We start from the raw sequence: 24,831 nt of genomic DNA, 5'->3' as shown, positions 1-24,831 counted from the left end.
TAGTAGTTCACCAGAGAGCAAAATAAAGGGGAAAAAACTAAAACAACAAAACAAAAAACAAATACTCTTATAATTGTAAAGAATGTAAATTAAAAAGCCATAAGTAATCTATTCTTTTTCATCATGACATTTCTCTCAGATTCTACATACAACAAACTATTTATTTCAAGGCACATAAATACAACATCCCTTTGAAAGTTTGGTAATCTTAAGTCATTTTTAAAGAGAAATCTAGAAATTATTGGTAGTACAAAATTCATACAGTTCAATTTTTTATTTCCTTCAATGCAAAGTTAAGTGTTTATTTCTTAGTATGTAACAAAATAGAAAAAAAAAAGTCAATTCTCGAATACATCAGCTTTTGTCATTTTGTTTGCTTTGTGCTTTTCTTTTTCAATTTACCAAGCCCTTTGAAAAATTGAACTGCTTCCCTTCTCTTCCTCCCATTTCCCCTTTCCTCCACTTCCTCAAAAAGACATGCTTAGCTTTGGAATTTCAGTATCATAGGCAATTCAACTTCTGAAACAGACAGACAATGTAGACAATCATAAGGAATTTGCTAAGAAATTAACTTTTTAAAAAAACATCAGTAATAATCTCTGTATATACTTAAATATAAAGTGTATTTCAGTGCACAGTTGACAGCATTTCTCCAAAGTTAGTCATTGTGATTGGAACTGCTCAATAATTCTGTGAATAACTATCTACCCTACCCAGCACCATCTAAAAAGCCTTCAGATTTTTCACAATTATACATATTTAAAGAATCTTCAGTGAGTTATTTTTACAGAAAATATTACACTTTAAGACACTGCACTTGTATGAAACATTATTACCATAAACCATATATACAAATTTTCTCCTGAAGTCCCTACCCAAGAGCCTAGGCCCTTTTTAATTCAGTCATTTTTGAAATAAATTCTATTCTAGAAAGCTTTCACATTCTCAAAGATTATTCCAGTTTATATATAATTACAATAACTTTTAGCATAATTAGTTAGGAACAAACATGCCCTTTTGAAAATGCACTTGCAGTGTAATACTAAATAGAACCTAAGAAACATGTGTTTATCTTTTCATCTCTCTGCCTTCTACTCCCCCAAAAAGCAGCAAATTTAAATTATAACATGACTTCCTATTTGGAACCATGTAGTATTGAAGTGCAGTATTTGGAAAAGTCAGTTCCATTAGCATATGTACATAGTGTTTGTCTTTTTAATGCATCATAAACATCACCATATCTATTCATCCTTAATGCAGACCAAATCCTTGGGTTTACTAAGGCTCTTCACTTCCTCCAGTAGTCTTTTAGGTGTCAAAATATGAGTAGAACCTGACAAAAGAACATAAGTATCAGTCAAATTCTGACTTTCAGACATTCCCTCTTTAAAACATCAATTACATGCCAGTGTGTTTTACTGTACGTGGAAAACTGACAAGTATACCAGTTGAAAGTGTTTTCATATAAAGTGCCATAATGTAAGTGCCACTATTAGGTGGTCAATGTCCCTTTTCCCCCACTCAGACATCCAGATCAGGACTCTTAGTTTGAATACACGTTTCAAATCCTGGTCTGCCCTCTTTGAAAGGCAGGCTTGAACCTGGGCCACTTTTGCTGTATGCAATTGTCCTGGCCTGCAAGAAATCTGCCATTCTGTGAAAGGGTGAGTTAATAAGAGCCTTTATCCTAGAATCAAGAATCTATCTGGAGTCAAGATTATCACAAACAACAGTGTTCCATAGAAATACCAGTTAGAGAAAACGGGCTTTTACTGCCTAACATCTCCTTGAAAAAACAAAATCCAAGTCTTGAGCAGCAAAGAAAATCCTTATTATTCTTCAGGACTGCACAGCTACATTGCTTGTTCTCATAGAGAGTGATTGTAACCTGTGGCATGAAGAGTCACCCTACAGTTCTGAAGGCAACAAGTAGTGTCACTCTGAATGGGCTAATATTCCTTGAGTCCTGAATCAGGAACACAGCAAAATTTTAATCTTTCAGTAATCCACATGGAAATTTGGCAACTATCATCTTCCCTCAAATCAGGATTACAAACACTACAAGACTCATCTCTAAACAAAAGGGAAGATGGCGCTGTGGTGAGTGCCAGATACCACAGTGAAAGAGTAACCTACACTAAACATGCTTTTTGTAAACCAGTCGCAGAAGAAATAATCTTGTTAAACTACATTCCTGTTTTCCTGGTCTTTCCACTGCTACTCAAAACTACAACCAGCATTAAACCTACCTCAACCACCATCAACAAAACCAGCAAATAAAAAATAAACAAAAAAAACCCCTAACCACACACAACCACACCTACAACATCACTGAATATTTTGGGGTAACAGACTCTAGATATCAGAATCAAGGCTGTCATTGTTTTAGAGAAGAGTATTTATTTAAAATCATGGTAGATTCAATCCTTTATGAAACTCCAGACTAAATTTAATTGCCAGATGTAGACATCTCAAGCAATTAGAATGCTTCAGATGACCCTGCACCCAGACATCAGCTGGCCCTGCAGATGGACACTGGTCTGTGATAAGGTTCTGTATCTAGGAGCTCTGTTTTGATATATCATAAATATGTACATGTTTTACAACCTAATTATTTCCTGTAATGCTACTTAAAATTCACCTGAAGCACAGCAGCTGATGGAACAAGCATTTAATACCTCTAAAGTGCTGGGAGATTACTACACCATCTTCCAATTGCTGAATCTTAAGAAGGGGAGTTTTCAGGACAAAAGCAATTAATCATTATGTGGTTTATGCAAAGCCTCTCCAGCCACAACATAAACTAGAAAACATTGTGAAGTCAACTGAGCTACACGGAAAAAGTGGTTTGGGGTTTATTTGTTTTGTTCAGTTTTTTGGTTGGAATTTTGATTAGGATTGTTAGGCTTTTTAATACTTATCTTCCTTCCAAAGGGAGCAATTTTGCACTAGTCTATCAGCTTTCCTACTTCCAAAAGCAATGAGAGTAGCAAGTGTCACTAAAGGCAAAGCACAGGCAGATACAAAAGTTTGTGAGGGAACTGTAATGCAAAGGAATAGACGTCTCTTTAAATGCTGTCTGCTATATTTTAACATATTTATCTGACATAATTCTTCTGTAGAGCATAACTGTCCTTCGTATGTTGCAAAAAATTCCTCCAAACATCAAACAGTTGAGATAAACTGAAAAGATACTTTTAAGTGCAAAGTTTTAAGAAATACTCTGGCTATAGCATTAGTATAGTGAACCAACACAGGGAATCTAAGAAAAAATTATTACATTTTCTAGAACCACACACAGTACAGCACACACCACCCTTTTCCCAGGGCAAGCTTACCAATGACAACTTCACAGGACTTGTAGGCCTCAGAAACTTCATAAGCACTGCGCATCTCCGAGTATGTGATTCCTCCAATCACAAATATAATCAGTCTTGCACTGCTCTTCCGCTCCTCTCTGTAACTTGCTCTTGGTTTCTGGCGTGCGCTGCAAAAGATTTCATAAGCTGACATTTATACAACTCACCTGATCAATTTTTGGTTAAAATTATACACTCAACAAGCAGTGGTAACTTCTATCATGCAGTTCATGGTTTAATTATAATTTCAGCAAAGTATTTAGATAAATTGATAATTAAAAAAATTTAATAAAAACAAGTTATCACATTACTCAAACTATTTAGGTATCACCGGGGGAAAATAAAAACAAAACAAAAACCCTGTTCCACACACAGCTAACGTGCCAAGGACTCCCGCCAAGCAGCTTAACTCAGCATGCTACCAATCCCAGTGGAATTTTTCATGAGACATTCATTTGAAAAAGCTAGAGTCTTAGGTTTTTCAGTCTCTGAACATGAACAGAATTTCTAAAGAAAATATTTGGCTGTTATCCAATCGGATTCAGATAGCTAGGAAAAACAAAAACAACCTGAAACTCTTTAAAAGTCTAATACACATGTAGTAATTGCAGACTCAGATAAAGTCATCTGCAGTCCTGGTCTCTCTAGTGCCTTCAAGATTCCCACATTTCACCAGCCTATATGACAGAGATCAAGTGCACAGGGACTTGCTCTAGTATTCCCTTGCATTGATCATCCTAGTGCATATCCAGGAACCTAAGGATACACCACCAACAGTCTGATTAGCAGTGGAAGTAAAAAAACTTATCTTCCTAAGGTTATGTCTCTCTACTTTTTGTCTTTTCCTTAGTAAGGTACGAATTCCAACTCAAGTGTGTCTTCCACACTCAGAATATGTTTAATGTTTCCCACCCTGAATTCCAGCATCTGATTAGTGCAGTGAGCATTCCTGAGAGAGGAACACTCTCAGTGAACATTCCTGTGATAGGAACTCTTAGAGTCTCTATTCAGTTGTCTCACCATTTAAATAACACTACAAAAAGTGGTAAAGCTCTCAAATTGGCAGGTATTGGTCATAAGCTTCAAGAGCTAGTGGAATTAAAAAGAAAAAGAAGGAACAGTACAAGTTAGCAAGCTAAAAAAAATTCCAAAAAATCACCTCTCAGTAATAATCATTAAATATGCAACTACACGTTTCACATTCATTAGCAGTGAATTCAATTCAAGATCTCCAAATCTCCTGGACTTGTCTCAACCACTGACTGACAACAGGGGTCAAATGCCTAACAGGCCCATATTTCCTAAAGAGAGAGTCTACAGAAGATGAATTTAGCTTCCTGAGGTCATTAATTCCAATAATGTCACCATCACTAACATAGCAGAAATATTTTCCAGAAGTAAAACATCCTTTTTACCTAAGTCACAGTACTGAACATTCATTCCTGAAACTATCTCCCACTAATAAGCCCAATGGTTTAAACTTCTCATTCCAAGAATATGAAATGTTATTTCTAACCTTGAAGCAAAAGGGAGATACTACAAATAAAGAAGCTGTACACCACCAAGAATTATTAAAATAACAACCAAGTTGAGTATGTTTTAGATTAAATAAAAATATAGGCTTTGCACACTAACATTACCTTAGAGATGTTATTTCACTGTTCTGTAAGCACACTTCCATAACACTTTATAATGTAAATTACAAAAATACTGAAATATGGGTAAATTATGTTTCAGGAAATTAAACCATTTACCTTACTGCTCCTGAACCATTCCAGGTGGGAGGACACCGAGAACAATAAGGCCAGTCTTTTGAATCTAATTTGTTTTCTATAGCATCCTGAATTGCAAGATAAAGACACACTTGAAACAGCCATGCAGACCTTAACTTCACCAAGTTTCAGCTTTCAGAAAGGGTGTCTAACTGGAACTTCATCCCAACACATGCAGCTCAACAAATAATTATAAGTAGCATCTCATGAATAACACTCCTATGTAACAAAATGCTGGACCACATAATGCTAAAATGTATTACAAGTGTTTATGTATCATAAGGAATTGGGAGTACACATGCTTTTTTACAAACATATTATTGATTTAACTGTTTAGATTTCACTAGGACCTTCTCATCTGTAATGACCCAAACATATTTAATTTCTATGTAGCAGTGTATGAGAGAAGTCAGAGTCCTCTGCAAATACAAATGAACATGTGAAAGCCACCAAGAATCTATGAACGACAGCACTGGGTCAGACTAACACTCCAGTAAACTCAACATGCTGTGTGACATCAGTTATTGGCTGATGCTTAGGAAGAGGTTTAAGAACAATGAAAGTACTCTCCTGTCAAGTAACACCTTCCAGCCTTTACCACACTACAGTTTAGATTTGAATTGCTGAAGTTAAAACCAAAAAGAGACAGGTCTTAAAATTATACCAAACACTGCCAATCCCAGGATAAGCTGTTTTAAAAGAATTCTGGCTTTCTCTTTCATTTGCTTCACCTTGAAAATTACCTCTAATAAGGAGTATTACTAACACACAGTAGTCTAATATTCTATATAAGAGGCAGACTAGAAATTATCACCCTGCCCATCTGATGTATTTAACAAGATTAACCCAAAATACTATGGAATTCAAAAGACTGGCTGCAACAGATCACTCGAGTAAATTTCTGCACTGCCCCCATGAATCAATTACTTGGTCAAATTTACCTCCATAACATCTTTGATTACAGGAGTCCACCTAGAAAGCTGAAAGGTTTCTTCTGAAGAACGGTCCCTTCTGCGGTATTTAGGCTGCTGAGCAACAAACTGAAAAGATTTTCAAAATATGGTTGTATTGTTTAATGTTTCGATTTTTGAAACTTACTAGCAGTCAGTAGTAGAAGGAGGGGGGATAAGTAGAAAATTTTAAAGAAATAGGAATAATGACAAAGAACAACAATTAATACCACTAGAATTCAGGATATACACTAGAAATAATAACTTCAGAGACAAGGAACTGAGTAAGTTGGTAGTTTCCAAAACCAACTAGCTCAAGTCACCATCTGCTGATTGCAGAGGGAACATTATGGGTATCTTACTTTAAAATTACTTCTTAATTACTTACTTTGAAAAATTTTCAAAGGATTTACCACTTAAACACATTAGAAAACCAAGAATTCCTAGTAATTCATCTGCTTCCAAAACCAGACCTGGAATAATATTGCTAAGAGCTGCTGAAAGAGTTGTAAGGTGCTTGGATAGTAGGAAATTACAAAATAAATAAATACATTCTTACTGAAGAGATAACAGGAACATCAAGGTATTTCCAATTTCTTATCATATCACTATCACTTTCTATTTGTACATTCTGGATCAGCTTGTCCAAGTTCTCCTGGGTAGTTCCTTCAATACATGAAAAACACGCAACAATTACCAAGTGATTGTGAGTAATACCAGTTTTGTCTCACACATTCTGAGCTATTATAAAAGTCCAGGCTTATTTGGTTTTTCTGTGTGGCCAACAGTCCAAGTTTAACATAATACTGTATTTTACATTAAATTTTGTTTAATGGTCCATTTTTGAGACCAAAACTAAACATTGTTACAGATTCTTCAGACCAACATTCTGCCAATTTGCTTCTTCTCTACAACAAATTCTTCCCAACTGACTTCATTTTCAGGTTGCAGTGGACATGGAGCTCCCCATTTAACACTTCAATACCATGTGAAAATAAAAAAAAAAACAAACTATTGCACATACGCAAGAATAAGAATGATACTAAAACACTTTTGAATCTGCACTTGAACTACATCTCTTAACTCCTTATCAATAGTATCTTTGCTACTAATTTGGGAGAAGATACAGAAGATGGACAGGATTTCTTGCAAATCCAGCTATCAACTCCAATACAGAGACTAATGTTAACTAAAACCTTAAAACTTGACTTCAAGCTCATAGCACTGAGGGAAAAAAAACAGGGCAAATTGTCATACCATTTGTGCTAAAGATATACAGGAGAATAGCTCTGATTTTGTCATAGCTGTCATGACTTTTGTTGAGCAGAACTGGAAGGAGGACCCTCATAGAGTCTTTCACTTTTTGACCTTCTGCATCAGTTCCAAGAGCCAAGTCCTAAATTAACAAAAAATAAAAATGGACACCATGGTTAAAGTCATTCAAGTAATTAAATGAACGTTGTTCTGTGTGTTTTGAAATGCATTTTTATGAAACCATAGGTTTCAGGAAACAATCAAGTTGCATCAATTTCAACTCAAGTTGAAAGACTTCAATGACAAGTCTGACATTTATTTCAATAGTTACAGCATTATAATAACACTACATAACACTCTTAAACATCTACAACTGTGATATCTAGAATTCTTAGAAATGTAAATTACAGTCACAATGTAATGCCTCACCCTAAAAGGTGCTTTTCTCAGACATTTAAAAAGGGCTTTCCTCCGCACAACATATTAAAGCAACCTCATAGGAGTTTTGAACCATGAAAACAAAGGTGATCCTCATACAAATCAGCCAGACTTCAAGACAAAAAAAACCCCCAGTATTCTTAAAAACACCTCCTCTTTGGTAGATTAAGATCCTTGTATATTTCACTTAGTTTTAATACCACCACTTCAAAAATGGATCACAAAATAAAGACAAGAGACATAGTAGTTTAGTCAGTTAATGCAAACCTCTATTCCTGCAAATAAAAAGGTGGTACTTGCAAAGTTGTTGTTTGGCTTGTGGCTTTTTAAAACATACCTGTTCAGTTTTACAAAGCCTTTCTATGTTAGGTTTGAACTTGCTCATGCAATCTTCTGCTATGTTAAGATGAACAACTTGCTGTAAGACAGAAAGAATCAAAAAAGAAAATCACAAGCTGCCATAACTTGCCTTTTTTTTAGCATATCAAGTAATTTTTATGGGTTACAGGAGTCAATCCTTCAACTATCCTTCAGTACCATCACACATTTTCAGTTTTTTTCAGTTTTTCACTGAGAGACTGACCCCCATAATACCTTTTAAAACATTAAACTCTTATGATATCTTCAATCCTCAAAGCACACAAATAATTTCACTTTTTTACATAGTGAAATGAAACATGTGGAAACAAGTTTTCTTCTCCAAATTTTACAGTAGGTGAATATATTAATTGGGAGAACAACTATCTAGCACATTACAGGAAAATGACAGACTAAAACTAGACTTCAAAGTTAAAACAAATTTAAAATGCACAGTATTATCTATTGTGAAGTTGTGATTGCAAAAGACTCCTTACCTTACTAATCTCTTTACGATAGAGTGGCATCTTCTTCATCAACTGGGACAGAGCAGATATGGATAACTGTGAAGAAATGACACAAGTTCAAAGTTTGTTCACCATGCTTATTTCCCTGCCTCCCTCACAACCCCTGAAAATTCCAGTTGAGAATAGCCTTTATTTCTCTAATAGTTCCATGAGTTACATGGATCTGATCAGCCGAAAATAACTAAGTTACCAGGAAAAACAATATCTCAAACAACTTACCTTTCCTTCTCCTGCTTTTGTTTTTGATGAAGCTTCTTTCAAAAGTTTTGGTATTTCCCTGAAGAAAAGAGGAAAATAATGAAAGGTAATGGCACATGAGTTCTTACATCTTTTCTTAAAATCTTAAAAGAACTGTGCAGCAAGAACTTCTGAATGAAAGTAAAAGCTTGAAATACACGTCTGTCTTCAGGGAAAACAGGGATTTTTGACAAAGGAAACATTAAACATTCTATTTGCAATATCATCATAATGTCATTTGATGCAGCAGCTTGGTAGTATTGTATGCAAAATACTTAAAATACTTGAAAATACTTGCCAGGGAATGACTTGATTTCCATTTACCTCAAGAATGGTAAGCAGCATTAGTATAACTGCATACCTGGGTACATACTGTATTTTTGAAGCACAATTTCTTCATTGCATAGATTACTTAACTGAATGCAGTCTATATTGCAAACCATGTTCACTACTGCCTGTATTCCTACTCAACAGCTCACACACCTTCCCTCTCTAAGAAACCAACCAGTTGGGTTTGTTATTTATTCACATACTCTATCACATCTGCAATGTGCTTGTGCCTCATCTTCACCCACAGGTCATCATCTTCCTCCAAAATCGCCTCCTTTTCCTTCCCACCAGAGCCTTCTGCTTTGTATCTTCCAAGAGAAAATTCAGACAATTATTTGGGTTTTGGGTTTGCCCCAGTTCTCATCACTTATTACAGTATTATTTGTAACAGTTTAATCAACATAAATGGTAATAGCAGCAATATATACAAATATTTTAATTTATATGCCAAGCCATTCCCTGAAAAAATATAGTTTATAGAAAGATTTTACAGATTACATCTTTGAACACAGAAGCAACACATGAATTTTAGAATGATCTTTTGGGGCAATAGCTTCTGGACATTCTTTTAAACCAACAGTAACTAGAGTTTCAAACACACATTTACATGCACTTGAACTTTTCTTCAGCTTTCAGTGCCAACTTCCCTTTGGTTTCAAATGCAAACTGCACAAAGTAATACACATTGCAATTGCCACGTGCGGCTTTCTCTGTGTACTATAAGACACTTTATAACTGAAGGAAAATTAAGTCACATTCACCAACAAAATGGTAAGCAGGACAAAGTACTTCACATATAAAAGAAACATGCTGCACAGCATTACAGAGCACCTATTACATGACTATAAACGGCAATAAACCAAAAACAAGACAGTAATCATGCCACACTGTATTGTCACATTTACAGAAACTCACACAGTGCAGATTGCCGGAAAGCAGAAGGAGGAAAAAAATTACAAGATTAATGGTGGAAGTCAGATCACAACTACCTAGAAAACTTATTCTGCTACATCTTCATACCCAGCAATCAAACCCAGATTCATAAAACTCTACACTTTCTATTAAAATGTTCATTCAGTGCTTCTGACTGAAGATACACATTCCTCTTTGCTTGGCTAAGCAATGAGGCCATCAGGTCTATTTGCTGTAGTGGGTCATCACAAAGCAAAATCCTGCCAAAATCCTTGTTGTCAGAACAATCAGACAGTAAAGCACATCATTTATCCAAATTAACATTACACTATTCCAAAAAGTGCTTATAAACTGAACATGACTGACTTAAATGTGTATTTAGCATAGAAACATGTACATTTTAACAACTACACAAATTAAATGACTGGAGCTATAAAAGTGAGCATTCCTGAGAAATAACCTAGCTTTTTCTCAGTATTCAGTTAGTGGTCTTGTTTGTCTTGTTATACCAAACAAGTTGAGAATATGAAAGAAAATCTAGAGAATCTCAGTGTGTACTACCAGTGCTTCACTTCAAGCGTAGTACAAAGTTCTTAATTTTTAAAAAATTCAATTTGTCAGACTCAAAACTGAGCAAAAATGCCAAATAGATCTTACCTAATCTCAACTAAGTGAGGAAGTCAACAAAAAGCTGAGGTTACAAATCCAAGAGGAAAGACTAACAACTACTGAAGCAACCATTATGCAACATAAGCAGCTAATATTGCCATGGTGCAACTGAGCTAAACTGTTTCAGAGATTTTATAATCAAGAATAAACTATTTAGATTTTTTTTTTAAGTACTTGCTTGTAAGTATCATTTTCAATGGGTAGCAGATCATATGCCATTGCCTGGAAGGTGAGTTCATGGAGTACAGTTGATACTGGGTCAAAGCCACGATCAATTATTATTAGTTGGGAGTGGGTTTTAGCCTAGAAAGCCATCAAACAAACACAGAGTTAAGACACACAGTACAAAGTTAATGCACGTTAAATCTATTTGCTTTAAGTCACAGCACTGCAGATATTTTTAGAAAAACAACTGAGAAACACTGAAGCATGGTCCAAATGTTTAAACATTTCAATTATACATGATGGTTTTAAATACTAATTTTAAGGCAGTGCTCTTAGCCCACTGCAATGCATTCAGAAATCTGAATTTTGTTTATCTAATGAACAAAAAAAGTCAAGGAGAAACAAAAACCAAAAACGGGTACTCGCTGACTTTTTATAGGTAACTCCATTGTTTGTACTGCAAAGCAGATTGTGCTGCTTTGCAGTACAAACGAAAAACGAAAAAACCTCCAAACATTCAACTGAAAGTTTTGTTTTGGGATTTACTAAAGTGGCAGTAGCAGCAGGTACAATTAATTCCGTAGCAAAGTCACAACATCAGAATGCTTTACCCCACAGTTTTGCATTTAAGCAGCTGCCCCAGTCAGGACTTATTTGTACTCACAAAAAAAAAAAAAAAGAAGAAATAAGCATTTTAGCTAATTTTCTACCTTTATTTGGCTTCTCTCATCTGTTTTGTAGTAGTTTTCAAGAGTTTTTTCAACAAGCTGCGCAAGTTTGCTGGCTCTGTCAGATGGTCCACTGGGAAAAAAGGAAGCATGCAAAAATAACTTCAATTTCTTCATCAGAACACTAAAATGCTACCTTTAAAGCAGAAAACTCCCTAGATTGATCCTCTTGTTTCATGAGCAGTTCCTGTGTTTCATTCTAAGTATTTCCAATATATTTTCCCTTATACATTATGATTCTTTGAATGCTTCAGGTATTTGACACAGTAGAAAGAGCTTCACCCAAAAGACTGACATTAGCTGGCATATAGCCCAGCACCCAAACTTTCACTCAGAGCTGGGAAACAAGAAAGAAAAAAAAAAGAGAAAGAACAGGAAAAAAAAAAAAACAAACAGTCAAGCAGCCATTTGTTACCTTTGCAGAGAATAGGACACCACATTACACCACAGAATGCGTTCTCGAATACAATTTCAGATGCTTACTTTTACTTCAAAGATACTAAATCTGTACTCCCTTTCAAAGCTCAAAAGAGGCATTCTTCTCAATATCTCTAATACAAGAAATCTTAATCCCATCTGACATAGCAATTTCTGAATTCCTCAGTGCCAAGCAGAGCTGCAAACAGATGAACAGCAGCAGTTCTGTTACAGGATTATGCATGAGGCATACAAGAATGCAGTATATCAGTGTCATCCTACTGCCCAGATATGAAGCAAGCCATTCAGAACAAGACAGGGTATAGCAAGTACTGCTAGATGCTTGTACACAGAGAAAAAGCACTGTGTACAAGCACATCACCAATTCCCGTAATTCCATATTTCACACTTATGGATTAAAAACAACCAACAATTACAAAAACAAATTAAAAAACCAACCAAACAAACAATGCTGTAGCCTCAAACTATGACCAAACAATGTGGTAAGCCATAGAAGTGAAAGTAATTACTAATAAAACACTAATTTTGCCCCACCTTTTATATCGTACTCCCGGGTTCTCATCTAGTGTAGCACATAAGGTAACAATTTGTTCAGCCATTACTTGCAGTACAGCATCTTTATCCTTTGTCTTTTCCAAAGTTGGACTGTAGCAGCGGTAGAATGCATCTGGGATGTTGAGAGTAAATACCTATGTAAAGTACAAGTGAGAAAAAAAAGGCTTAACTTGCAAATTGCCAAAATACCTGGTAAAAAGTTTGCTAATAATTTAAAACTATATGCTGCAATAAAAAGTCATATATAAAACACTTAAGAAAAAAAACCAAGCCCACACATCATTCCTCTATCCCTGCCCCACTGAGCTCATCTTCTTGTTCTCAGACCTTTTCCCTATTACTCTCCTCCATAAATTACTCTATTTTTCAAATTACTTACTGTCTGTTCAGACAGAAGGAAGGAAGGGAGAGAGAGAGACAGGAAGAACTAAACACCCTTCAGTGTCTTGTACACAGCCATACAATGCATTATCAGAATGATCATAGAAGGTATCAAGGTTATATTAGTTTAAAATAAATCTTACATATGTGTCTGCTTATAATATGAAGACTTTACCTTCAATAACTGAAACTCTTTAAATGCATTAACCCTTGATTAAATCAACTCAGTACTACAGAGATGAAAAGCTTTTTCAACAATTTTGTAAATGGAATGCAAACATAGAAACAATCCCATTGTCAGTAAATGGATTTTCTCTAGCCTCAGATGGACTCTAAATACAGAGCCAGAGAAAAATGTCCATCCAGATAAAGACGTTTGCTTCATTTGAATAGATAATCACCTGGACTTTGCCCAGTGCTCAGCCTGATTATTTACTCTTAGCATCCCAGAAAGCAGGCAGACCAGTTAACACTGTCTCTCTGCTAAGGATTCAAATGTTCTCACAACCTGATACTGAGAATACTAAACTACAGTAAAAACAAAAAGAGTGCTGCTCAGCCTAAGTGCTGCTTATTTTCAACTTCAGAAAAGTAGTCCTGATTTCTGCTTTCATGGTGAATCCTCCAGAGAACCAGGACCAAAGAATTTTCAGAGGCTTTATTTGGTACAGAAAGCTACGAAACTTCTTCTGAAGAGCAGCTTTGGCAGGCCTCCCAAAACCAGTCTGAAACAAAACTTGTAAACGTCAACCTCACTGGAAAGCAAACAAGCCACCATACTTGTAATCCCTTGATGGAGTCTCAACTAAAATGATAAAGAACAATTTATAATAAAAAGGAGTGTGTATTCAAACTAGGAAACTGCATCACAGTGAGACAGGGTTAGCAGCAATCTCTCCTATATTCACCTGCCACTTCATATACATAAGCTTTGTCACCCTTGATATGTTGATAATGTTTGACATGGGAAGCACTCACGGTTAGCTCTCCGACTCCCAGAACTGGGCAGAGCTTGCAGGCTTCACTGTCTTAGGGAGTATCAGTGTGCATTTCAGCCCTTCACATCTGATGAATGGCATGAGCAACAAATTATTTCTCGACACAACACCCAACTGTGTGGCTGCACATGGAAAACACCCACTGGTTTCCATTGGCAGTCTAAATTTTTAATTGAGAAAATAGGGATTTCCATGCTCTCCTCTCACTGAAAAGACTGCCAAGTTGTATTAGTTTTTGTTCCACTCCCCTTCAGTTCTCTTAGTCCATTTGCTCTCCTTTCCTGATTTTCATCAAGTATTTAATCCTATTTACTCCTATTTCTATGCACCAACCTACCCAATCTATCAAAGTAACACCTCAGTATAAGCAGTAACAAACTACTGCTTACTAAAGACAAACCAGAATACTTGCCTTCTCTCAGGGAACAGATTCCCTCTTTAACCTCCCTATTGCAACTGACACCAAGTCTTGCAAAGAGGTCAAGTGCAAAGAGTAAATATATTAATACAAGAGCATTTGTTTTCACCTGAGAAGCATAGACAAGCACTGGAAATGCATCCAAATGGAATAATCTCACCTAAGAGTTTGTCAGTCAAAAGCAACATCCTATTTCATGGTTTTCTAGAAGGTTAGCAGCACTTGAAAATAATCCTCCAGACTACTGTTAAGATTAAGAATTAAATTTACCTGAGACTCGTAAGGGAAGAAGGAAATGTTGATTTCCTTGCATCTCTTTATTGATTTTGCACATGAAGACTTAATTTTATTGAAGAGGCTGTCAGGACAAACTAGGGGGGAAAAAAGGAGATTTTAAGTATAAATAACTTCTTTTACTATTACAGCTGTCAGCTCACTTATAAGCATATAGTATTCAGAGCAGACAATTTTAAATTAAGACCCAATTAAGCATAAAAAAAAAAAAAAAAGCCAACTATTCCTAAAGTGAAATAGAACACATAATCAATATTATGAGACCTTTTTTGAGAAGCACCACTGCTCAATTTATACTGGCTTTTTGTAAGCAAAAAGTTGTTGAACAGTCATTAGCAATCTGCAACTGTGAAGGATGTTGATTTCATCAAAGTAAATGTTTCTGCTATTTCTTGTCATGTAGGAGAGAAAAAACATTTCCCAAGCTACATAAAGAAATGATGTGTACATATCTAAGAGCAAAACACAGAAATATGGAATTTAATCATAGATGTCTAAGGTGTTCCACCACACTTCCAGGCTACATTGGATTCCAGTCTAGAAACTGAATTTAGGGATTTAGGGACTACATGGATGACACAAATACTACACAGTCTTGGAAATGACAGAGTTATAGCTCTAACTCAGGAGCTATTCCTCTCAACAGGAAAGTTTTGGCAAGTATTGAAACTGAAAGCTTGCCCACTTCCAACCAAGGAGCATACGGCAAGATACCAGTATTTTTCCAGAATAATAACTGCTGCTTCAGCATGAAATTAAACAAGAAACCAAGAACTTTGGATAGTAATTTGATACTGCTTTGAGAACATTCACTAGCAGCTATGCACAATGCACAAAGACAGCCACAACTCAGTCTCTGCCTTCAGCAGCGCATTTGGGTTTTTTGTTTTCCCCTCTTTACACACCATTTTAGTCACGCTGACTGACTGTAGGAGCATGTGCAGTCACATTAACCCCATTCCCACTAATTGTCTCCACTATGCAATTTGTGTTGTGCGTGCAAGGGCTAAGTAGGCCCCTTCTTTCAGGGAAGGGGAAAAGCTGGCTCACAAGTCTACAAGTCTAGTCTCACAAGGAACTACCTGAAGCAACCAATTACTAACACATAGCTCTTGCAGAAAGTTCTCATGCAGTTATGTTTTTAGTATTATTTCGTTTATGTAGAGATACATAGTTTTACTTGAATTGTCTTCCTCCACTCTCCAACATAGGAGAAGACTGGAATACTTCAAAATGAAAACTACATTACCTAAAATAAAAGCAGAGGTGGACAACAATCAAGACTGTTTGGTAACTGAAAGAAATTACTGTTGCCACACAGCATGGTGGCCACAACCTGGCAACCCACATACTTAGTTAATGACTTAAGTCTCAAACCATCTCACAAAAAACAGGGCACAAACTTTTCACTTACTCAATTGTAGACAAGAGATGTGAGGAGCTTACTTATTTACCAAGATAACATTACCAGACTACAATCCAAAAGCTTACTTACAGTCAGTGAAATACACATATGCTGCTTTGTATCTGCTGGATGATTTAGTGATGAAGTCATCAATCAGTCCATCTACAGACTTACAGGGGTAGGAAAAATAAGGAAAAAAAAACCATGATGCAAGTGTTTTGCCTTTCTCCATATACCAAAGCTTCTCCCTCCTCTCCTCCTGCCCTGTTACCAAGTCCCACTTAGGAATACTGCAATTCAACATATAAGAAAACATCTAAGATTTTTAATTCCAGAGGAAGAATAACAATTACAGATGGTCAGTCATGCACCAAGATAATTTTCAGAAGCACACAAATCAGGGCGTTTGCATCATTTTCCAGCTGTAAAAGTGCTAAGATTTATTCTCTCAATTTTTAGGAAGTAAGAGTAATCTCTTATTAGAGCCACTACTTTGAATTCTACTTTTCAATGTATTGTATCATAATGTGATACAACATCTCTTTGAGTGAAGTTACAATTGCTAAGCAATGATACAGTGCCCATTGCCCAACAAGGTACATATTTGCAACATAGTCCATGGTGGCACTACATTGTCTTTTCATTATGGGAAAGCATCACGCAGAGGAGTACCACAGAAAATGCAAAAGTACTGCACAGCTGTACACAGTAAATAAACATTTTAAAATAAGGTTGTTTTTTCAATCTGAAAGATCTTGCAACACTTTAAAATACTAACCTTTTTGGTGGGAGTTATTAAATATATTGCTTTCATGTGTGGGACAGGCTCACGGCTTTTATATACATTCTCCACCACTATAAAGTAAGAAATATTAGATTTTATAATTAAGAGCATTATGCATCTCTAAGGAGAACACTGTACGTATTTTAATATAGAGTTGATAAAAATAAAGTAACAGCAATCAAGTTGTCCACAATATTAGAGGTAAGGACGTACCTCCTGCCAGGTACTGATTTATTTCTTTTTTATTTTATATACAGAAAATTGCCATAAGTCTTCTTCAACTTTCAGTCTAGTAACAAGTAAAGTTGTAGGACTAGATTTTTCCTGGGTATTCTACACCAGCAGAGTTTTGCCCTCACACAGAAGGTATGGCAATGCAAACATGCTCAAACTATGGGGCCCAGTATGAACTGACTTGGCAAGATAGTTCTTTTCCCAGCGCACTGAAGGAGAGGGAGAGAAACTATGCAGGGCATCATTTTGGACTACAGCCTCTTCTGTCCTTTGTTTGCCTATTTCCTGGGCAATTACTCTGTTTCAATGTAGTTGCAGGCACAAATTAAGACATTTTTAGCAAATCAGCTTCACTCATCTCTTGTTCATTCTGTTTAATAAAGTCATTACTATATAGTGTTACAGTACATTAGCTTGAGAATGCAGAGATTTTTGTGGCTCAGAAATTGTGTGGGGGAGGAACAAGGAAGATAAGTAATGTCAGTCTTCTGGATGTGGAAAGACAGGTTCATTTCAGCAGTGTACCCACTAAAAATAAAAGGTTTCTTCTTGATGAAGAGGACACATGCTCACTGAAAGTTTCTCACAAAGCAAAACTAGCACTTCTTATGATTTAAAACACACACATCAAAAAGCAAAATTGATACAGCTTCACTATTATATTTACAGAATAATCATGTTATGCTGAATAACTGGAATAAGAATAGTCTTGCTACCTGTGCAAGAAATAATCAAGTCTAAATTATGCCCTCTAACAAAAGCATTTCTGAAAATCTAGACCTAAAGCTAATTAAAAACTAGATAATTTACATTTTGTGTACTTATTTCAATTTCAAAAATAGGCATCAGCAAACAAACACTCATTCCCACCTCCCAAAAAAACCCCTCAAAATCACAAACCAAAACCCACCACAACAACCAAACAACAACAAAAAAAAGTAAAAGCACAAAACACCAAAAACCCAACCAAGCAAAAAAATCCTTAGAGCAATCTCTAGAAAAAAATATTTTAAAAAGGGATTTGAGCTTTCAGGCAGACCAGCATTTGTTTTTTTTCATTTAAAAAAAAAAAAAGCACAATTGGCTAATTACTGTAGAAGCCTGAAAGCCTACTCTCTTGATATACCATAACTACTTGTCTTCAGCAACCAAATAAAGACAATTTCTTTCAAGGGTACTATCAATTTCAGTATTTCCCTTTTTCTTACCAGAATATTACCATCTGTATATTAATAAGAATTATGCTTACCTGTTATACCCTCTGCCAGCAGATCAGTCATTTTGCAGCACAGTGACAGTAGCTTAGTAGTGTAATCATCTAAAAGCATTATCTAAACATATTTTTAAAAAACAGACAAGTATTTAGATAAATTAATCAGCTATATTAAACCCATGTCATTTCCTCAACAATTTGCCATTGAAGTTTTAGGCTTAAACTTTTCTATTACTGTGTATTTTTTCATCACCAGCATATACCGATGTTGCAGGGAGAAATTAATCTCAGAAGGCATCAGAAGGCAGCTCCCTATGTACAGGGTTTCCAAAGATAAAACGCCATCTCAAGTGCTTTGTTTCTCCCACTCATACTAGAAAGTACTTTGAAACTTTAACTTGGACACAAGTCTTTTGAATTCCTGCTAATTTACCCCACGGCCTAGTCAAATATATCTGTACTTATGTTAAAACTGTTTCATAGCTTAAGCAGTTCTAACAGGTATCATCCTGCTGAATCCTACTCCACGTGTACTGCAGTGCAGTGTAACTTTTAAAATTAATAAAGTACAAGTATTTAAAAAGAAAAGTGAAGATAAACAGTTCCTAATTTTTCTTCAAAACTGATTAAAAAATAGAGACAACTAGCCATTTGTTCTTCCTATACTAGCCTTTAGATTTTTCAATAGGTATTATACAGAGATCTGAGTTACCAAAACTAAAATCTATTACTTGGATAGAAAACAATCTTAAGTGAAAATGCCAGCCATTGATTTTATTTGTTCTTTACTCAGTGATACAGATTTCTTATTCAAGTGATCACAGCATTATTACAAAAATTATAACAAAACTGTACCTTCCATTCTTCCTCTTTTCTAAAGTCATCAAATACTGCTGATTTTAGCTCTGTAAGAAGAAACAGTTTACCAGTTAGACGAATCAAATTGTTACTAAGAAAGACAAAATAATTCACCCATTTAGACTCATATGCTCAGAGCCCTAAAAAGAAAAACAAGCAAACAAAAAAACCCCAAAACATACTGATAAATATCTCCACAGAATTTTTGACCACAAACCATCCCTGCCTGTTTCCAGGTCTGTACACAGGTGTAATAACAAATCTGTAACTATGAGAAAATTTTATTAACCTTCATATTTTCTGAGAACATGCTTGCCAATTAGTCTTTAGCATTACACAGAATTCCTTTTAACAAACTGAGCGCCCAACAACCTTGTCCAAATTTTCAAATACATTTTTTCTACAATATTTTATTTTGTTTGCCTATAAAAGACAGCAGAACATACAAATGCATAACTAAGTTGTCATGAACCTCATTTCCGCAATTAGAAAACAGAAATCAGTTTCCTCCCATAGTAGAAAGAAACTTTATTCCAAGCTGTCAGTGTACCAGACACCAAGTACTTGCCTCTTCAACCTTACAACTGTTACTTGCTTTGCCCTCAACCGGCAGCTGCTTCACCCAAATAACTGGCCTACAATGGTTTACAGGCTCTCAAAATCAATTGTCTCCTGTAAACATTTTGAACACATCAAAAACAAAACCAGGTTAGTGTGGCTAGCACAGGTTTTTCCCATGAGAAATTTTCTTGTGTTTTATAAATAAAGTTTGGATGTTGTTGGAACAGTGTCCCAGAACTTGGACAGCGCAGGCCTGGCCAATCAGGCCTGGGGGAAGGCTTCTGACTGACCAATCTGGGTGACTTTTGAGAACTCTATATATGTGATGAAATCAAAACAATAAAGGTCATTCCTTCTTGCCACTGAGAACTGGTGCCTTCATTACTCTGCTAGCTGCTCAACAGCAACAGGTTAGAGCTCCATTTTTGTCCAGGCTTTCATTGTCTTCTCACAGATTTTATACCAATAATACACTCTAACTGTCTTTACAGATTTTGTCTTCTCTGAATACATTCCATTAGTTTAGAAAGGCATTTTTTCTTCTACCTTAACTTCCTGATCTAGGTAAGAACTATACACAACCCTGACAGAATAACAGGCTGCCAAGTCCCCTTGTGGGGGGGAAAAAAAGGCAAACCACACCTTGGCAAAATTAATGAGCTGTTTATAACACACTTCCTGAAGAAAGGACTCTAAGCAAGTGCTACTAGAAACAGAATTGCAGAAATGTTGAATCATTTACAAAAATTAATATAGCTACCTATGGCTACGCTAGAACTTATTATACAAGTCTAGAAAACAACTTAAAGTTGTGAAAAAAAATTAAAAGATGGAATTCCTTCTGGAAAGGACTTTATTTTAAGGTTAACTATTTACAGCAGCTTCCAGTGTATTTCATTATTTTATCCACATGAACTACTGCCTCCTAAATACAGGGAGCTTTCTCTGTCATCATAACTGTGAACTTAACTGACCACAAACTTGTGTGAATTAACTTGTCCACACACTTCTTCAATTCCACAAGCCACAGGTCTAACTTCTGTGCCTATTCACAGAGCAGGAATAAGATTCACAGTGACACATGCTGCTACATAAAGCATTAGCATCAGTATTTTCAGACAAATCAGCCTTAAGAAACTCCCCAACATACGTGTTTGCTGAAACATTAGGACACAGCAGTTTATGGCCTTCAATTACCCATTAAAAAAGTGCCAGACTGTGTCTAACACTTAGTTCATCAATTTTCATTGTTGTTGCAGTCTTGGAAAGACAAGAGGAACCAGCTGACTAACAAAGCATTCACTTCAGAAGATTCCTCTTTATTAAGCTTGCAATATAAATGGTTTATTATTTACACTGCTTTACTGGCTCTAATCTTTGTTCCTCCCACTGGCAACACCATTTTCAAAAGTCCTTATGGCCTTTAATGAGACACTAATGCTTTGATCATATTCCTTCCGTTTAAGGTCCAAGTCTTCTATAAAATACCTCAGGACAAAACACTGGCTTTACAAAGGCACAAATAACAGAGCAAGACAGCAGCATAAGCAAAGCAGTAAAAGTAGGGATTTCTGAAGGTCTAGTTTTAAACAAAGATATGTGATTCATGCAAGTACAGGTGCCAACAATTGAGAACTGAACACCAGAGGGACAGTCTGCTTTCCTCTTTCTCAGCTTTCTCTATATTCCAGTGACACAACCAACCAGATCGCAGCTTTCTGCAGGAAGCAGAGGAGAAAAATGAAGACCGGATGACAGCAGGACCTCCCCATTTCAGTGACAGTCACCAGGCTGGCTAAGCAGCTCAGGGAGTCACAACCCGAGTACAATTAAGCCTAGGGTGAAGTGGCTGCTGCTGCCTTTTCCCCAAAGGTCTCACAGTACCTGAAACACTATAAGCCTTTCTACTCCAGCAACAAAGGGAGTAGTAACAACTTCATTTTCTGTAGCAAACACCAGCAGAACCTGCTCCTAAACACGGAGATAAAAATCTGCAGTTCACTTGTAAGACTACTTGAGAACAGCTGCAGTGTTTTCTACTGAAAACCATGAAGCCCAGCACAAAGTGGGAGGTGCCGCTCCGTGACAGAAAGCAGAAACCCACTTCTGAGGCCGGAACGCTCTCCAGAAGTGCCCGTTCGGATACAAAAGAGAAGTCCTTGAAGAGCTGACTTAAGGTTAAGCTCTTCAAGAGCCGTCCCAGTGGGCTGTAGCCTGCAGAGCTCACCCTTATCTTGGAATAAGGCACAAGCGTCTCTTCGCAGCGCTATCAGTGCGAAACCCGCGGCAACGCCGCAAGCCGGGACAGCCACCTCCCACCAGCGCGACGAGTCACCACCTGTAATCGCCGGGAGAAGCCACCACCCCCTACAGCCTCCGCCGGACAGCCGGCTGCCCACAGAGCCGCCCGGGCCCGACCCCCTCGGCCGCCTCAGCTCCCACACGAGCGCGCCGGGAGCAGCCCCGGACCCCCTGAGCGGGCACCCCGAGCCCACACGCCGGACTGCGCGGAGCCGGCGCCTCAGAGGCCGAGGCTCCCGGCCGGCCCGCGCCCACCGAGCGGCCCCAGGTCGCTCCCGCCGTGGGGCCGGGGAAGGAACCCCATCGTCACCTACTCTGCCACACGAAGCTCTTCAGTCCCCTCACCGCCGGCGCCATCTTGCTGCCAGCCCCGCCTGGCAGCGCTGCCTTCCCCTCCCTCTTCAGGGGCGGTGGCGAAGGGCGCTGCCTGATCCCGGGCGGGGCGGGCTCCTGCCGGCCGGGATCAGCCCCTCGGCAGCCCGGACCAGCCCTCCGGGAGCCGGGCCCTCTCCGTCTGCCACCGTGGGGTCCGAAATTCCCGCTGGGGAAGTGCCCGGTGAGCAGGGTTCGCCTCCTGAGGAAGGAGTCTGCTGCTGCTCCATGAGCAGGTGAGCCCGGCACGCCGGGAGCAGTTCCCGACCGCCGAGGCGGCCCCTGGCAAGGTGTGGAGAGAATGGGGGAGCTGGGGACCTCCTGGCCGAGGTGTCTCCGCGAAACCTGCCCTGGTCCCGGGTCCCCTCGGCGGGAAAAGCGGGGCTCCCTCACGCAAACGGCCCCAGGTTCCCGCTGGCATTCGTGTAAACCAACACGGAAAACACTTTCGGGTCATAGAACAAGAGCGGTTGTTGACACCGACAATAGTCTGTCAGAAGTTACACTTTGAAGACATAAAGTCGTGTTCTCAAAGGGGAACCAGTAGCTGGAACAGATACGCAGGAATGCGAGGAAAATTTCTCTTTCCACGACGCCAGGTATGAGGAAGAGTAGATCCCAGTCTGCATGGTGGTGTGCCATTCAAAGGGAAGTACAACGAGGGCATGATTCCCGGCAGAAAAGATCCTTCTAAGTGGGAAAAACGCAATAGATAATGAGCCCAAGAGCAAGTCTCATTGGGCTTAGTTATTATATGAATCTTGTCTAAACCTTAAAGAATCTGCATCCTGTAACAGAAGAGACCCCCACTACCCATGCGCCCAGAAGCCGATTGCTGTGGTGGCCCCGTGTCACCAGGGCTGGGGTGGCCGCTGTCCGGCTGTGGTCCAGCAGGGAGGAGCGGCCAGCGCAGCGCGACTCTGCCCCGGGAGCGCGCCTACAGTGCAAGCAGCGCCGGGGCAGCTCTCCCGCAGTGCCAGCAGCGCCGGGGCAGCTCTCCCGCAGTGCCAGCAGCGCCGGGGCAGCGCGCCTGCAGCGACAGCACCGCTGGGCGACTGCGCTGCGCATCGGCCTCGGCTCGCCCCCGTGTGCAGCTGGAACGGAGTTCTGACAAGATGGGCAGTGCAAAAAGTAGATCATTAGCCTTTATTGGAGTGCTTCTCAGATGCCTAGAAGTGGTGAGTGCAACTTATTTGCTGTAGAGCTATTTTTAGCGATGATACTGTATTCTTTGAAGAAATAAAGTTAGGGTGGAGCACTATCAGACATCCGCTTCCACGTTAGTATTTAGTTACTATTACAGTTTTGCACTGTTTACATGTGACTGAAAAGTACTTTCAAAGTGTGTCAACAACTGCCAACGGGGTGAATAGGCAGGTTCAGAAGGGAAAATACAGAAGCAGTACAATCTCTGTACCTGTACCAGATCTCATTGGTTGCGTACTTTTTTAGTGGTTAAAGAATCTGAGCAAATACATCATATCAGTAAAATGTGTTAATAAACATAGTATTTTAGGTTGTTGTTAGTAATATCACTAAATTTTTAATTTTCAAAATAAAATATTTCACATTGCATTTCTAATTTTGTTACATCTTCCTTTTCAGATCTTTTCAGCAAATACAGGTAAATTTTCAAAATGGTATTTTGGTTTTGGCTGCCTATTTTTGAATGAGTCTGAAGAGAACACACACTTGTGATTTTTAATAAAATATTCTGTAAGTTCTAGCAGCTTAAACAAAAATTGTTTTCATGTTTGATTCAGGTTTAAAAAATCGCTTTGATGCCTTTATAAATTTTAAATCTCATTTTTAGGAGTCACAATTCTGTATGACACTCATGCAAATATTCAGATTTGTGCCTTGATACTAGTGTGAACCAGGGAGAACACTCAGATGAACAAATTCTGCAGTTCATTACATAGTTGTGCTACAAGTGGGATTCAAACTGTCCTATATTTGCACCCAACTAATTGTTGTATATTTTACTTAAGAAAACAAACAAAAGTAACATCAGAAGAAAACTCCACCACACTCCCTCAAAAAAACCCCAAAACAGAACAAAACAAAAAAACACCAAAAAACTCAAACAACAACAACAAAAACAAATAAAAAATCAAACAAACCAAAAAGACCAAAATGAAAACCACACCAGAAGAAGCACAGTCTCCTGTGTACAAATATTTCCGGCATTTTGCATTTTGTAAACAGTTACTCAATTAAACATTAATGCCTGCTTTTAGTCCCAACCACTTTATCAGTTATGGTGAGACACTCTCTTTTGCCCCATTTGTAAAAACGATCCCAGATATTGTCTGGCCAAG

The 24,831-nt window shown here is 37.9% G+C and overlaps 2 protein-coding genes across 4 annotated transcripts in view; one reads left to right on the top strand and one right to left on the bottom strand.

Moving 5' to 3' along the window:
* Positions 1-259: 259 nt before the first annotated feature.
* Positions 260-22,576, bottom strand: STXBP3 (syntaxin binding protein 3). Of its 3 annotated transcripts, none has more exons than XM_085068256.1 (19): positions 22,453-22,575; positions 19,274-19,323; positions 18,455-18,536; positions 16,966-17,042; positions 16,278-16,356; positions 14,759-14,859; positions 12,671-12,825; positions 11,681-11,771; positions 10,984-11,108; positions 9,428-9,532; positions 8,877-8,934; positions 8,628-8,693; positions 8,111-8,191; positions 7,339-7,477; positions 6,641-6,747; positions 6,073-6,171; positions 5,114-5,199; positions 3,339-3,487; positions 260-1,333 (listed from the first exon to the last, which is right to left on the bottom strand). In XM_085068256.1, the coding sequence occupies exons 1-19, from the start codon at positions 22,493-22,495 to the stop codon at positions 1,242-1,244; spliced, it is 1,785 nt and encodes a 594-aa protein (XP_084924382.1). In that variant the 5' UTR covers positions 22,496-22,575; the 3' UTR covers positions 260-1,241. The 3 variants fall into 3 exon arrangements, with proteins under 3 accessions (XP_084924382.1, XP_084924385.1, XP_084924383.1); XM_085068259.1 differs by lacking the exon at positions 22,453-22,575 and adding an exon at positions 22,065-22,083; XM_085068257.1 differs by lacking the exon at positions 260-1,333 and adding an exon at positions 2,381-2,999 and having other exon boundaries at positions 22,453-22,576.
* The window catches only part of FNDC7 (fibronectin type III domain containing 7), a 17,011-nt gene continuing 14,738 nt past the window's right edge, over positions 22,559-24,831 (top strand). Inside the window, exons 1-2 of the mRNA XM_085067320.1 lie at positions 22,559-23,688; positions 24,116-24,134. Coding sequence (XP_084923446.1) covers positions 23,326-23,688; positions 24,116-24,134 — 382 coding nt within the window. The 5' untranslated portion in view covers positions 22,559-23,325. The remainder of the gene's footprint in view (positions 23,689-24,115; positions 24,135-24,831) is intronic.

Source organism: Lichenostomus cassidix, chromosome 8, assembly GCF_008360975.1.
Source record: "Lichenostomus cassidix isolate B80296 chromosome 8, HeHo_3.0, whole genome shotgun sequence".
Lineage (NCBI taxonomy): Eukaryota > Metazoa > Chordata > Aves > Passeriformes > Meliphagidae > Lichenostomus > Lichenostomus cassidix.
Note: the sequence above shows the minus strand (reverse complement) of the source record. Positions and strands in the feature narration are given on the sequence as shown.